At 42.3% G+C, this 16,298-nt stretch overlaps 1 protein-coding gene across 2 annotated transcripts; it reads left to right on the top strand.

Annotated features, from left to right (window-relative positions):
• Positions 1–8,302: 8,302 nt before the first annotated feature.
• LOC116568142 (pre-mRNA-splicing factor SYF2-like) lies at positions 8,303–14,898 on the top strand. 2 transcript variants are annotated; one of them, XM_032303667.1, is made up of 7 exons: positions 8,318–8,377; positions 8,549–8,662; positions 11,491–11,616; positions 12,584–12,701; positions 12,791–12,881; positions 13,548–13,646; positions 14,149–14,898. In XM_032303667.1, exons 1-7 carry the CDS (start codon positions 8,351–8,353, stop codon positions 14,312–14,314), a joined length of 741 nt encoding a protein of 246 aa, XP_032159558.1. In that variant the 5' UTR covers positions 8,318–8,350; the 3' UTR covers positions 14,315–14,898. The 2 variants fall into 2 exon arrangements, with proteins under 2 accessions (XP_032159557.1, XP_032159558.1); XM_032303666.1 differs by having other exon boundaries at positions 8,303–8,662.
• The last annotated feature ends 1,400 nt before the right edge of the window (positions 14,899–16,298 follow it).

Below are 16,298 nucleotides of genomic sequence, written 5' to 3'. Positions count from 1 at the left end.
AGCTGGGGAAGATTGCTCATAGGATGGAACAGGGCAATTCTGAGGCCGGGAGGTCCGGGTCTTCCCATGACCTCAAACTGACACCGTAGGGGAAATAAATCTTGTTACTGGGAATGAGGCGACAGGAGATCTTACAGACACAGGAGCAACACTGTCAATTTTCAACCCCACCAGCCCCTCTGTATCCCTTCATCAGAGTACAGAAACGTTACAAATGGTGGGCTTGACTAATATCCCAATTTTTAAATCCCTGCCTATCCTTTTTTCAGCTGGGGCCTTTACAAGGCACTCATCCATTCCTTCCAATCCCTACAATTGCTGTTCACCTGTTAGGCTGTGATTTTCTGGAGATTTATCAGGCATACCTTTCCTTCTCTTAAAATGGGTAAAAAAAAAAAAATTTTTTTTAATGCTCTAAAAATAAATAGAAAGGGAGTGCCTGGCTGGCTCAGTCAATAGAGCATCTGACTCTAGATCTCAGTGTCATGAGTTCGAGCCCCACTTTGGGTGTAGCAATTATTTTAAAAAGGCGGGGGTGGGGCATGTGGGTGGCTCAGGGGGTTAAGGCCTCTGCCTTCCACTCAGGTCATGATCCCAGGGTCCTGGGATCGAGCCCCGCAACTGGCTCTCTGCTCAGTGGGGAGTCTGCTTCCCCCTTCTCTCTCTCTGCCTACTTGTGATCTCTCTCTGTCAAATAAATAAATAAAAATATTTTAAAAAAATAAAAAGGCAGGGGGAATATTTTTGCAAATAGCAGAACAGCACACAGAAAAGTCTGTACAAAAGAAGCCTACATCAATACTCTTCTTTCCTAAAATTCAAAACCTACAGCACCCCCTCCTGGACACTGTCCCTGACACTCTTCTGTTCAAAAGTCCCAGAGACATCAGACGTATACACTCTGCCCCTCCTATCTAAATGGTCAGATTGATATTAAACAACTCCCTAATATGTAACAATATTCTCTAAATGCTGAAGCCACTGAAGGGATTACACCTGTAATCAAGGTGTGTGTGTGTGTGTGTGTGTGTGTGTGTGTGTGTGTATGTATTGATTATTCCATGCACTAGTCCTTATAAAATGCCAATTTTTCCCATCTGAAAATCTCGTGGCAGAGGATGGAGGTTTGTGCAGGTCCTTAGAGCAGTCAGTAATGTTGCCATTCCACAACATCCACGCGTGCCTTATCTTCACACCTTACTTTCTGCTGTTCCTCCAGACAGCTAATCTACACAGGAGTGGATTCATGTAGTGCCCTCTTCAGTATGCCTGTGGACATTTTTATTTCCCATCACCTGGGAAGGAAAATAATATACCTAGACAGTTATATCTCAAGGTCATACTGGGAGCCCTACTTATGTACCCCAAATCTTTAAAGCAGACATAGCTGATATAACCTCCCTTCAAAACTCTATTTATTACAATATGTGGGCCACCATCTTCTTTGCTCCCTTTCATAAAGAGCTTGTTCAATTGACAGTATCCAACTGTTAAAAGAGTGAGCTGGAAAAAGCAAAAGAGAAATCATAATTAAAAATGCCCTAACTCAGGGGATGGGGGAGAAAAAATAAATTAAAAAAAAACATATCCCAAGTTAAATATTTGGGATATGTCATTAGTGACAAAGGATTTCTCTTCAATCTTGAAAGAATAAAAAGCATTGGCTCCCTTCCCCTTCCTCAAAACAAACAACAGTTGTGGGGATTCCTGAGACCAGCTGGATATTGCCGAAACTGAATTCTTAATTTCTCTGCTAACCTTAAATTCCTTACTTAAGTCACTGTAACCAGAACACTTCCACTGGACTAAATGAAACCAACAGGCTTTTGAGAAGGTAAAACACCTTGCTCAATCCATGCTCTGGGGCACCCCAAATTGTCAATTGCCCTTCTTCCTCTTCGTTCATGATCACAAAGCTAATGACAGAGACATGGAGACCAGACGGGTCTCCAGGGTACTCCAGTACCCAGTGGCTGAAGGACTGCTATCCTGCGTGAGAACTCTAGCAGCCACTGCTGTTTTGTCAGAAGACACAGAAGAAGCCATCATGAATTTCTCTAGATCATTTAAGTTTCATGTTTGGTGAAAGCTCTCATCCGCTAGCAAATGAACTTCCTCTGACATTCTTTTGCTGTCATTTTCAAACCTCTCTATCACCAACTGTCACTCTTTAAACCCTGTTACTTTTTTGTTTGTTTGTTTTATTTTTAAGTAATCTCTACACCCAGTGTGGGGCTCGGACTCACAAGAGATATTGATCCGGGGGTTGTAAGTCCAAGCCCCATGCTCCACTGACAGGAGCCTCAGCCGGGCATCCCTAAACCCTGCAATTTTTTTTTGCCTCTTTCCCCTGATGAGATTCCTCATGACTATATTACTGTGACTGATCCACTGCTGACTCATAGACTAGGTCTTCAAGAAAACCCTATCATAAAGGATGAATAATTGGGTTCATTGGTAATTCTTATTTAAGGGATAAAATGGGAAAATACCAGCAGGATATGCTGTAACCAGCTACAGAGATATTTAAGGCTAATCCCCTACCTAGGCCCCTACAGCTCTGTATGTTGAACTGTTTTCATTTCTCTTATATAGTTGACACACAATGTTACATTAGTTTCAGGTGCATGACATAGTGATTCAACAAATGTATAGGTTTTGCTGTGCTCACCAGAAATGTATCTACCATCTGTGACCACACAACCCTATTACAAGACGACTGGCTACATTTACTCCCTATTCTGTACCTTTTATCTCCGTGATTCATTCCATAACTGGAAACCTCAACAGGCTGAACTTTTGGCCTGAGCTAGAGTTTGCATTCTGGCAAGAGACAAATGTCTGATAGGATATACTGATAGCAGGCATGCCTTTGTGTCACACGTGGTTTTGGTATGCTTTCAGAACAACAACGATTTTTAACCTCTTCTGGCCAAAAGATTAAAAATAGCTTTTATGTGTTAGAACTATTAGATTCTATTCTATTACCAAAGTCATTTGCTGTAATTAAAAGTCCTGGCCACTTTGTAACAAACACGGAGAAAACCAAAGGAAACCATATATCACACCCACTGCAAGAGCTGTGGCTTTACAAAGCTGGTCTACTCTAAAAGGAATGTTCACTTCAACCGCTATTGGTGATTGAAAACAAATAATCAAGACACTCAACAGAAAGCCACCTTTAAGGAAAAGAAAAGACAGTCAAATCAAATTGCAAATTTGGCTCGTTCTATCTTTGGTCTGGGTCGGATGGACTGCCTGCCCTCCCTGATTCGCAAGGAAACTACTCCAAAATTCATTCATGAAATGGCCCACTGGAGCACAGAAAAAAATGATAAATTGAGGAAAACAATACTTTTTGTACCCTTCCCACAAAACTGCATCCGAAATCTATCAGCATTGTCCAATTTATCCAAAACATAATTCTGGGAAACCTATTCATAGTCCTGTGGGGCATTTCCCACTGCCTTCAGGATGCTTTGAGGTATGCCAATCAGATTTTATCCAGCTTCCACCTTCTCAGGGATGTAAATATGGGTTGGTAATGATTTGTATGTATGCCCATTGGGTAGAAGCCTTCCCTTGTCACAGAGCCACTGTATCAGCAATAGCCAAGTTACTGTCAGGAAACATCACTCCCAATGAGAGAATCCCATCTGAATGGCACAGCAATTGGCAGACCCATTAGTGGGCAAATAATTAAGACAATTTTTATATTTGGTCTATTTTACATTTTCTTTTCTTTTTTTTTTTTTTAAGATTTTATTTATTTGACAGAGAGAGACACAATGAGAGAAGGAACACAAGCATGGGGAGTCGGAGAGGGAGGAGCAGGCCTCCTGCCGAGCAGGGAGCCTGATGAGGGATTCGGTTCCAGGACCCTGGGATCATGACCCAAGCCAAAGGCAGTTGCTTAACAACTGAGCCACCCAGGCACTCCTATTTTACATTTTCATTAATAGTCAGGATTGGCAGAAAAGACAGATGGTATAATTAAAATCCAACTAGCTAAATTTAGAGAAGCCGTCAACTTACCCTGGCCTAAGGAACTGCCAATTATATTGTTAAATTTAAGATCCACACCTTTCAAAAAACAAAGTATTGTCCTTTGAAGTAGTAACTGGGAGACCTATGAGATTAAGTTCAGGAATTCATGAACCTTTATTAATTAAAGGATAAATGCTTGAAAAAGGCTTTATGAGGCCTTAAAGAAAATGCGTGCCTTGGTAGAAAAGTTCTTCCACAGAGCACACCCAGGAGACAGACATCCTACAGCACTGCCTTCAATCTGGAGATTCCATTGGAAAAGATATCTCCACAAGGATGCTTTCTTTGTAGCCTCAGTGGAAAAGAGACTACCAGATTACTTTGAACAAATCCTTGTGCAGTTAAACTCAAAGGTATTGATTTTTTGGTTCATGGTTCTCATTTAAAGAAAGCTCTAATATGAGGTGGGCCACCCTTCTCTATCAGAGAATTAAAACTTATGACATCCCAAAAACAGATGACATCTGAGTAGAGAGCTATCCCAAGACTCTGGACCAGGCCTGTATATTACAATTTCAAAAAATTTTTTCATCATACTTTAAATTCTCTTATTCCTCTTCTCCTATGATTATTATGCCAGCTGTACTGTCCAAAGTTTTATTCACACATGTGACCCTGATCCTTGCATTTCTGATTACAGAAATACTTGTCTAAAGTGGGGAGTTTTATGAATACTTAGGTGCCTAAATATATTTATTTATTTAAGGAAACGTGAAGGTTATATGAGTATTTTATAGGATGATTAAGCCAGTTGAAATATTTGCGATATTACTCCTTCCGATCGGAATTCTCATGACTTTTGATCTTTGACACAAGGTCAGGCTTCTCTACTGTTGGTAAAAATCCCCTCTTTCCTAAACTCCAGTTCTTTAGAACTGATTGAGTTAACAACAGATACAACCTTAGATCACTTTGTCTCACATTTGTTCCAAAAGCCCTGGAGCTCTTGTGTTAATTTTCCCAATAGAGATGAGAAATAAATGCACAGAAAACTCACAGCCCAAGTACAATCATATAATTTTTAGAAATCATTTGGTTAGGTGTCTCTTTATCCTATGGTGTCCAGTCATGGGACATACAACTGATGGAAATGTCTTTCTGCAGTAGGCCCACTCATTTGCCCAAAACAAAAATCAATCTGACTGCTGCATATGTGGACAGCTTCCTCTCTCTAGCTTGTTAGAATTACCATGGTGGATATTACCACTTTCTGAGGGGAGACTGGAAGGTCCTAAAGCAACACATTAAGGAAGAACATGTTGACACTGATATCCTTAGTACATCTGACATTAGTAAACCTGATCCAGAAGACTAGCCAACAGCACAGTATTAATGACACAGGACATAAGTATTCTTTTTCTGTTAACCAAACTATGCAGGCAGCCCACCAACCTGTCAACCAAAAGAATCCTAAAAATGTGACTGTCAGAACCATGTATGGCTATAACCAGATTTGGGATGGATTTATGTGGCTTACCCCAGGATATGGACATTGGAACACTCAGGGACCCCTATGTTGGGAACAACAACAAAATCACTCTAAGCAGAACCAACCTAATTACACCCAACATGTCAATAAATACCTGGAACTTTGTGAGCATTCTGTTACACTGAAGGAAAGTGACTGGTTTGGCACCAAGAGGCCACACTGTCCAGGTGTTTACTGAGCAGCCCTGAATGGAGCTCAGTGGTTATATGGCATGGATCTTAGGCCGTGCTTTCCACCTAGATGGTTAGATCATCGCACCCTGGCTTTCCCTGAGCATGAAGGAGATTCCATCCCACTGTTATTGTTCCCTCTGCTGGCCAAGATGTTATGATGTATACAGAGGCTTCACCAAATGTACCCAACAAGCTTTAAATGACAGCCAAAAAAGAATATTGTGCATTCTCACCCAATGAATCTATCATGTCTTTACTAAATCATATGAGAAAATAAATAGATGTCCTAAGCAATGCTTACATATAATTCATGTTATGTCTGTGCAATTGTACCTGTAGGATAAACCCCAACAGCATAAGAGCTGAGTCAAAGAGGAAATGTCTTTGTAACTTTTAAATAAATATTGCCAAATTGCCCTACCTGAGGATTGTACCAATGTTCAGTCCTACATGACCTCTCCATTTGGCTCAGGCCTCCTCAAAGAATGGTAACTGGGTTCAAAAAACAAGCATCTCAAAACAACCAGGTGGCATCTCTTTCCACTTTTATGACTTAGCCTCAGAAGTCATGTAGTCACTTCCTCCGCAGTCACATATTCAAGGATTAGGGATATAGATCTTACCTCTCCTTGGGAGGTGTGTCAATGTCACATTGTAAGAATAGCACATAGGGGGCCCCTGAGTGGTTCAGTGGGTTAAAGCCTCTGCCTTTGGCTCAGGTCATGATCCCAGGGTCCTGGGATCTGCTCAGCAGGGAGTCTGCTTCCCTCTCTCTGCCTGCCTCTCTGCTTACTTGTGATCTAAATTAAATTAATTAAAATTTAAAATAAATTTTAAAAATCTTTAAAAAAAAAAGAATAGTACATAGGATGAAAGATCTTCAATCATCTTGGAAAATTCAATTGGCCACACAACTTGTTCTGTTCATTGTTACTAAATCTATGTAAGTATTACTTGAACAAAGAGCTCTTCTAAGACTTCAAAAAATTATGAAATTGTTACCATGTCCCACAGAAAGAATTGTAGTGGATATTTTGTTTGCTCCTTTGGAGCCACCTTCCACCAGTGTCCACTCTGTTCTGCACTCACCAGTACTGGTCTGTAGGGTCTGTATCAATAAGCTCTCTTGTTTATTGCTCTCTTCTCATTGGATCCTTCCAATGAGTGGCACCCACAGAAGAAAAGAATGAGGTCAGGACACTTATTCCATGCCTGGATTATGGGCTGGTTTCTTTGGTCACAGCTTCTATCTGAACACCCTCTCCTACTTCTCCTTTGCTTACCTCTTTAGGACTAGGGTTAGCCAATGGCTTCCCCCTGCTCCTAGCCCTGGAATGCTTCGCTTTCTTTTTCTGGTTTCTCTTAATCCAGTCTACAACTTTGTAAACAGTCCCTTCATTAAACTCTCCTTAATTATTTGGTTTCAGTTTATAGGGCTCTGAAAAAAATATTTTGTAAAATCTGTAATTCTGATGGGATCTTACTGAAAATAATTTTGTCGCTGACATTTCTGTATTCCTAAAGAATATAAATACATGTAAGATTCCTCCATCAATTCATCCATGATATAGAAAAAATAAAGGCCTAGAGTTGCTGCTTTAATAGTGGTTAAGAAATTTGTCTCCTTTAAATCAATGGCATTAAACAAGCAATTCCACATTTATTTAATTACACTTATGTAAATGCAACAAAGAAGAAAGTATGACGAGCTATAACAGGGGAAACTGACTCTTCAGGGAGTGGAGATGAAGGCTTCCCTGAAGAAAGACATTTAAGACCTCAGGCAGGAAAGGGGCACATCTAATGCCAACTGGCAAAAGTCAGCAATTACTCATCATTTGCTATGGGCCAGGTACTAGTCACAGATACTTCACCCATATTACCTAATTTGTCCTCAAACTACTCTGTGACATGGGTATTGCTTTATTATTTCTTTTTCATAAATGATGAACCAGAGAATACACTAATTAATAAATAAATAAGAACAGGTCATTATTGAGTAGACAGATGAAGAATGCCTTTCTTGCAGAATTTTCCGAAGAAAGTCAAAGCCTCAAATTAATCCAAGAAATCTTTCTGCATCACGAAGATGCTCGAGATCCCAAATAATCTCCAACTGGTTTATTCCTTCATCCATTCAAGAGTATGATATTAGTTCATACCCTGCACTAGGGATCGTTCGGGCCACAAGGCATCAGCTGTTCTCTTGGAGCTCACGCTATGCTGAGCAGGGCGACCATAAACTGAAGGCAGGATTAAAACAGGACGACGTGACGGTAACTGTGAATCTACTTTGTATTTAGTATTCAGAAATCTGAACTACAAGGCCGGTTGGTTGATGGGCACAACCTGTGCTTTGGGTTGCTTTCTCTCACATCTGGTGGTTTACTCCCTTTTCTCCCTCATCCTCCCCTTTACAGTCCCAACGGCGCTGACGCCAGTCCCTTTGGTTTTACCGCGCCGCCCAGGTGTCGCTACTCATGGCCCCTCACTAGCCTGGCCCAATCGGATGCCGCCCAGGGCTGCGGCGGGCGGGGATTGGTTCCTGGTCTCCAGGGCGAAGCAGTAAAGGGCGGGCCTTTCCCCTGAAACCTGTAGCTGCCGGCAGCCGGAAGTGAGCAGGCGAAAGCGCTGCCGGGTGATGGCAGCTGAGAACGAGGCTGGGGAGGTGGGTGGCGGGCTTTGCCCAGGACTTGGGGATAAAGGTGTCTGCGGCTAGACGTTTGGCCCACACTTACAGGCGATGCCGGGGAGGGAGGCGCACGAACCGCGGGATCCGGCAGCAGTGAGGGAAATCGGCCCCGGCCGCCCCGCCTCTAGCCCGTCCTCTCCGCGGCAGGTGCCGGTGGGCAGCGCGGAGGAGGGGGAGCGGCCCCTCGCAGGGGTCGTGGTTCTGGCCGCCCAGAAGCGTGAACAGAGGCTGCGCAAGTTCCGGGAGCTGCACCTGAAGCGGGTGAGTAGCCCCCGAGGCATCCAAGACCTGTCACCTGGGCGGCCCGCGAGTGTTGGTGGAGGGACGAGCAAGTGACACGTCTGACACGCCTGACAGACGCGCGGTGCTGAAGAAAGATCTTTCCCGGTGGTTTCAACCCTGATGGCACACTGGAACCACTCGAGAACTTTTTAAAAAATGCTCATGCTTAAGTCTCACTTCTAGAATGTCTCACTTAATCCGTTTCTGGATCCAGACACTGGTTTTGTCTGTTGTCACACAGCAAGTTGGCTACTCACTCATTCATCCAAACGCGCTCCTCCACCCCCACCCCCCAACCCCGAGCTCCTAGTGAGCCACAGCCAACCAGATAGCGTGGATACAGTGGCAGGTGTGGTAAGGCTCCTGCCTGCCTGGTTATGGAGGCAGGTCCATAACAGTAATTACTCCGCGAGTTGGTAATTGTGTGTTAAAGGGAGGAACAAAGTGCCTCGGAAGTTCAAAGAAGAAGAAGACCACTATAGACTAATGGGATAGCTAAGCTGCTTGAAAGATGAGTAGGATATTATCAGACAAGTAAAGGAAGTTGGAGGAAGAGGTATCCAAGCAGTAAGGACAAGTGCAAAGGCAGAGTCCTCTTTAGGGTGGGAGGCCCGCAAGCAGTGGGAGACAGGATGTGTGTGAGGAGTGTAGTTATTTGTGTTTGCCCAGAAAAACTCAATTTAAGCACTCATCAGACACACATACTTAATTTGAAATACTGTGAAAAGGGTAGGCTGTGAAGTAAATATAATTCAAATATCAAGCTTTTGTAATTTTTTTTTAAGATTTTATTTATTTGACAGAGAGAGATCACAAGTAGGCAGAGAGGCAGGCAGAGAGAGGGAGGAGGAAGCAGGCTCCCTGCCTAGCAGAGAGCTCCATGCAGGACCCTGAGATCATGATCTGAGCTGAAGGCAGAGGCTTAACCCACTGAGCCACCCAGGTAGCCCAAGCTTTTGTAATCTTTAGTGGATCACTGGTTCTAAGTGATCAGTTACTGCAAACATCACAAAAAGGGAGAAAACCAGAGATTATGTGTCTCCTGATAGATGTATATAACACTAGCTTCATATAAGTAGACTTTTTAAATAATACCTGAACTGAATGGAACCACTAGATCTAAAGACCAATTTACAAGAAATACAGGGGTCAATGGAGCCTGTTAAAGGACATCATAGGGAGGCGGCTAGCACTTTGGGAAATGGGACAGTCAGCCTGATCATTTTCACAGTCCTCGAAAGAGCAGGGGATAAAAAAGATGGAGAAGGAGACTACAGATTAAATAAACCTTAAGAGATGTATTGACTAGTCGCAATATATGGAACTTGTCTGAATTCAAACTGTAAAAATAATGAACCCTTGAGACCATCAGGAAAATGTGAACATTATAGGATGAGAATTCATTATTTTGGGAGTGTGATGGTGGTATTGTTAGAGAGATCAAAAGGGTGCCAGGCTGGCTCAGTCAGTGAAGCATGCAACTCTTGATCTCGGGGTTGCGATCAAGCCCCACATTGGGTGTAGAGATTATTTAAAAATAAAATCCTTTTTAAAAAGGAGATATTAAAATATTCATAGATTGGGGAAGAAATAGGCAGAAACCAGGAAATTTGGTCTTGGACTAACTCTGCCACTAATTCTGTAAATCTAAAAACTTTCTCAATTTCATAAACATTAGATTGGAGTCTCCCATCACCTTCACAGCTTATACATGTGACCACCTGCCCACTTGCTCAGTGTTTATCTTTAAGTTGCTATTTAAATGTAATATTACTATTTAAGATGGGAATTTTACACTTTTATGTCTTTAATCTATAGGTTCTCTTTTCATCTTTTCTGTTTCTGGGTTGTTTGGGTTTTTGTGTGTGTGTGTGTATGTGTGTTTTATTTGTTTTGGGTTTTTATTTGAGGAGGTCATCTTGTTTCATTTGTTTGGAAAAAAAGACTCTTGTTTTTCTGTAGCTTCCCACAGTCTGGATTTTGTGGGTTGCATTCTGATGGAGTCTCCTACCCTGTTTGTTTTTAAGAGGAGGTGTTAGGAAAGGTGTTTTCAGACACTTTAAACCCATTAGTTGATGAGAATTTGTCTTGGACCCAATTCGAATTAAAAGAGACATGAAGGGGCGCCTGGGTGGCTCAGTGGGTTAAGCCTCTGCCTTCAGCTCAGGTCATGATCCCGGGGTCCTGGGATCGAGCCCCACATCGGGCTCTCTGCTCGGCAGGGAGCCTGCTTCCTCCTCTCTCTCTGCCTGCCTCTCTGCCTGCTTGTGATCTCTCTCTTTGTCAAATAAATAAATAAAATTAAAAACATATATATATATATATTAAAAAAAAGAGAGAGAGACATGAAAATGGAATCACCTTCTCAGTATGTGACTTGGTGTCATTCAGTAGCATCTAAAATCCTCTCAAGTCCCTCCCTATAGTAGAACTCACACCTGGGAAACCCTGTTTCAATCCAATCCTAAAAGACTTGCTTACATCACACAGCCAGAGAGTAGTCAAGTCCGTATATCCCTCAGGCCTTCTTACTTCCAAACCGTAGCTCTGTGCATCCCTACCACCTGGTTCCTTGAAAGCAGTAAAAGGATATTTAAAGATATAGGAATAGGTGTTGACTTCCTCATCTCCCCCTCCATAAATTCCCCCAACACAAATACACATGTAAAATTCTCTAGTGGCTCTCCTCCATTCAGGATAAAATGCAAAGGTCTGCTTTGGATGCCTGCCATACAAGAAGACAGGTAATGTCTATTTAGATTTGTTTCCATACTTGTGCTGACAAACTTTGTGTGTTTTGGTGGTAGAATGAAGCTCGAAAGTTAAACCACCAGGAAGTTGTGGAGGAAGATAAAAGACTTAAATTACCTGCAAACTGGGAGGCTAAAAAAGCTCGTCTGGAATGGGAGCTGCAGGAAGAAGAAAAGAAAAAAGTAAGTACAAGTCCACCATCCTCACAGTCTGGATTGTAGGACCCTCCTGTGTTTCATCCAGGCAACATGTGGCACAGTGGGTGAGCCCTCCGGGTCTGGTCTCAGCTGCATCTGAGACAGTTGTGAGAATAAAATGTGTAAAACACTTAACAGCAGTGCCTGGCACATACAGTGGAATGAGCGATGGCTGTCAGAGTAAGAGCCAAAGCTGCAGTAACAGAAAGTCCAACAATAAGAAGCTATAGAGCGCCTGGATGGCTCAGTCATTAAGTGTCTGCCTTCATCTCAGGTCATGATCCCAGGACAAGCCCCAGGTCCGGCTCCGCTTAGCAGACCTGCTTCTCCCTCTCCCTGCTGCTCTCCCTGCTTGTACTGTCTCTGTCAAATAAATAAAATCTTTAAAAAAAAAAAAATGAAACTATAAAGCTCATGAGTCTCCCGTGTATTAGCTCCCCTTTGAGCAGCCCAAGTCACCTGGCTGATTGAACTGCAGGGGAGGCTGGGAAATGGGGAGCCATGAGCTGGGGAAGGAGGGGAGAAAGGATTTTAATGGACACCTAATGTGTCCACCACGGCTGTTTTTGGTGTCAGTGTTACAGAGGGTTTTTTTGTCTTTGTTTTTTTAATAAGAAATGAAGCTCTGGTGATTTTTTTTTTTCCTAAGATTTTATTTGAGAAAGGGAGAGAGAGAGAGCACAAGCAGGGGGAGGGGCAGAGGGAGATACAGACTTCCTGATGAGCAGGGAACCTGATGTGGGGCTTGATCCCCGGGCTCTGGATCATGACCAGCCGAGCCACCCAGGTGACCCTGGATGTATTATGTCTTACAGATCACAGAAAATTACACAGTTTTCAAGCTAATCAACTTAAACAGTTTTGATAAGTCATTAGGCTTCTCTTGATTTTAAAGGGATTGAAGAATGATCTAAGGGAGTAAGACTAATGATTTTTTTTTCCCTCTTTTTAGGAATGTGCGGCAAGAGGGGAGGACTATGAGAAAGTGAAGCTGCTGGATATCAGTGCAGAAGATGCAGAAAGATGGGAGAGGAAGAAGAGGAGGAAAAACCCCGACCTGGGGTTCTCAGGTAAAACTGGCTTTTACTTTATTGAATGGGCCTCTTAATAATAGGTTAATAATGCCCCAACATCTGAAAAATCTGGATTCTCCTTTTAGATTATGCTGCCGCCCAGTTACGCCAGTATCATCGGCTGACCAAGCAGATCAAACCTAACATGGAAACTTACGAAAGACTGAGAGAAAAACAGTAAGTGATTTAATGGTATATTCTTAGTATGTTACCTGGAAGGACTTGAATTTAAGAGCGCTGATTCTGGAGCTTTACTTCCTGGCCTTGGGTTCTGGCTCCACCACTTATCAGATGTGTCACACAATTTTCCTCCGTTTCCTCATCTGTATACACGGAGTAACAGTGCTCACCTCACAGGGTGTGGGGAGTGTTAAATGAATTCATTCGTACAGTGTACATACTGTTTGGCATATAGCACTGTATGTAGTATCGTCTTCATGGTTATAGCTGCTCCTACTCTGTCCCTTACCTGTGGAGGTAACTACTTTGCCCAGGAGCGGTAAGCAGTGCTAAGCTGCACTTGCTCCTTCCCTAAGACCAGTAGTGTGCTTAAGATCACAACTGTTTTGATAGAGTGTAGCAGAGAGAGCTCTAAATTGTTCAGAGCACACAGTTCAAGCTCTCTCTGTGCAGCTTGTTAGGTGAGTCCATAAGCCTCTGGTCCTCAGCTGGTCCCTCACGTGGGCACTAGAGTAGGTGATTTCTTAAGTACCCTTTTTCAGGTCTGATTTCTCTTTGTAATCAAATATGATCCCCAAGGTTTCCACTTTTGACCACTAAACATTGTCCAGTTCTGATGGTAGAGAATTTTCATGGTGTTATTTTCACCTTGCTCTTTCTCAGTGGAGAGGAGTTCTACCCAACATCCAACAGTCTTCTTCATGGAACCCATGTGCCCTCCACAGAGGAAATTGATAGGATGGTCATAGACTTGGAAAAGCAGTAAGTACTATCATGCAACCTTAAGTTTTAGTACTGACTAATGCTTCATGACAAAATTAACTTTGTGGTCTTCACATGTAGCAAAGAGTAGAAATTAAGGAACACCTGAATTACTAGTTTGAGAAGTGTCCCATCACTGTTATTTGTACATTTGTGTTTTGAATAGGGTAATTACTAGGCAGAGCCAGCAGTATATAAATTCTCTCAAAGTAATTTGTCACTGACCTTGTATTTCAACATGAACTTGTGTTCCTAAGACTAGATTATCTGACAGTACTGCTAACTTATAAATTTAGTGAAGTTTAGTGAACTTATTTCTTCATAGAATTTTTCCCTAAAGGTATTGCTTTCAGTCTTAAGACCAAAAAAGAAAGCAGCTTGGAATTCTGTATATCTGTTTCCATTACTGATTCTACTCTTAGTTAATTATTTGGGCATGTTTTATTAAGATCAAAAAAAGAAGGCAATTTTGAATATGTCAGTTTTCTTTTCTTTCTTCCAGAATTGAAAAACGAGACAAGTATAGCCGGAGACGTCCTTATAATGATGATGCAGATATTGACTACATTAATGAAAGGAATGCCAAATTCAACAAGAAAGCAGAAAGGTTCTATGGGAAATATACAGCTGAAATTAAACAGAATTTAGAGAGGGGAACAGCAGTCTAATCTCCTTTGGGAACTCTTTTGACTGCCAAATTCTAACAGTAAACCGGGACTATTACCTTTCCTTTTATAACTTAAGTGTTCTATGACTATGTATTTTCATGCTTATATATTATTCACTCATTTCAGAGACAAAATCTTATGTATTTTTGTTCAGTGTGTGCAGTTCATGTGTGTACCCTAGTGGGCTTAACACTACTAGCTACAAACATATGTCATCATCCTTACATTTGTCATGTTTGCCTTGAACTAGAGTTGAACTTGGGAGCTTCAGAGATAGAATGCTAAACTGGGACTAATTTTTCTTGTACGCTATGGTGGGTGGTGAGAGGAAGGGCATAGTGGCTACTGGAAATTCCCCCTGGCCCTCCCTCTCCATAAGTAGTCACAATTAACAGGTGCTAGCCTATCCCATGCTCTAGCCCAAGGCCCAGGTACATTTATGGGGCAGGCACAGAAAGTAGGAAAACTGATCCTCTAATGACATTTTGTATATACACCATTTTTAAAAGCAAATTTCCCTCGGAAGAAAGTAAATTAAAACATTTGGTCAAAGTATTATTAAAACTTACATAATACAAACTTTTTAAAAAAAAACTAATTGAAATTTTAACCTCATTTCAACTGTAACTGAAAAATGAGGGCATGTAGTTTGAGTAGTAGTTATGGGAAATGTAGGGCAAAAACCTGAAAGTCAGGAGTATCCCATAAAAGTAAAGGTTATTCGTGCCATTTTATATGAAAAGAGTAGGACTGGTATCCCTTAAGTTGGGCACACCAGTAGCTCTGATTTTATGAATGACGGACTGATTAAGATGGTAATGTGCTAAATGATTCAATATACTATGAATAAGGAAACTTTTAATGTTGTACATTCACATGCAGAATGAGGTAGATCTATACATACTAACATGAAAAGATGCTCATACCCAAGCAGTTTGTGGAAGGCATTAAAAAAAATCCAGCAGGTACTTCATACTGTGATTGCCTCTGTGGAATGGAAACAGAAGCAGTAATTTTAGTTAGACTTCCTTTTAGGGGATTTTTTTTTTTTTTAAGATTTTATTTATCTATTTGACAGACAGAGATCACAAGTAGGCAGAGAGGCAGGCAGAGAGAGAGGAGGAAGCAGACTCCCCGCTGAGCAGAGAGCCAGATGCGGGGCTCCATCCCAGGACCCTGGATCATGACCTGAGCTGAAGGCAGAGGCTTTAACCCACTGAGCCACCCAGGTGCCCCTAGACTTCATTTTAAAAATAATTCAAGGGCAGGCCCCTAAGGGGCCCAGTCTGTTAAGCATCTGCCTTCACCTCAGGTCATGATCCCAGGGTCCTGGGACTGAGCCCAGCATCAGGCTCCTCGCTCAGTGGGAGCCTGCCTCTCCCCTTGCTTGTACACACACTCTTGCTGACAAAATCTTTAAAAAGAACAAATGTGTCGGGGCGCCTGGGTGGCTCAGTGGGTTAAGCCGCTGCCTTCGGCTCAGGTCATCTCGGGGTCCTGGGATCGAGTCCCGCATCGGGCTCTCTGCTCAGCGGGGAGCCTGCTTCCCTCTCTCTCTCTGCCTGCCTCTCTGCCTGCTTGTGATTTCTCTCTGTCAAATAAATAAATAAAATCTTTAAAAAAAAAAAAAAAAAAAAAAGAACAAATGTGTAACTCCCTTGTAATTCAAGGGACACCAGGAAATTAGGCAGATCCTAGGCTCCTGGAATCGAGTGCCATGTCGGGCTCGTTGTCGCTACTCAGCGAAGAGCCTGCTTCTTTCTCTGCCTGTTGCCCCCTGCTTGTGCTCTGGCAAATAAAAACCTTAAAAAAATAATTGAAGACAGGGAGCCTGAGTGGCACAGTTGGTTAAGTGTTCAGCTCTTGGGTTTCAGCTCAGGTTATCTCAGGGTCCTGGGATTGAGTCCCACATCAGCCTTCCTGCTTAAGATTCTCTCCCTTCCCCTCAGCCCCTTCTGCTAGTGCTGTCTCCAAAATAAATGTT

The sequence above is a fragment of the Mustela erminea genome, chromosome 10, assembly GCF_009829155.1.
Source record: "Mustela erminea isolate mMusErm1 chromosome 10, mMusErm1.Pri, whole genome shotgun sequence".
NCBI classification, from domain to species: Eukaryota; Metazoa; Chordata; class Mammalia; order Carnivora; family Mustelidae; genus Mustela; species Mustela erminea.
Note: the sequence above shows the minus strand (reverse complement) of the source record. Positions and strands in the feature narration are given on the sequence as shown.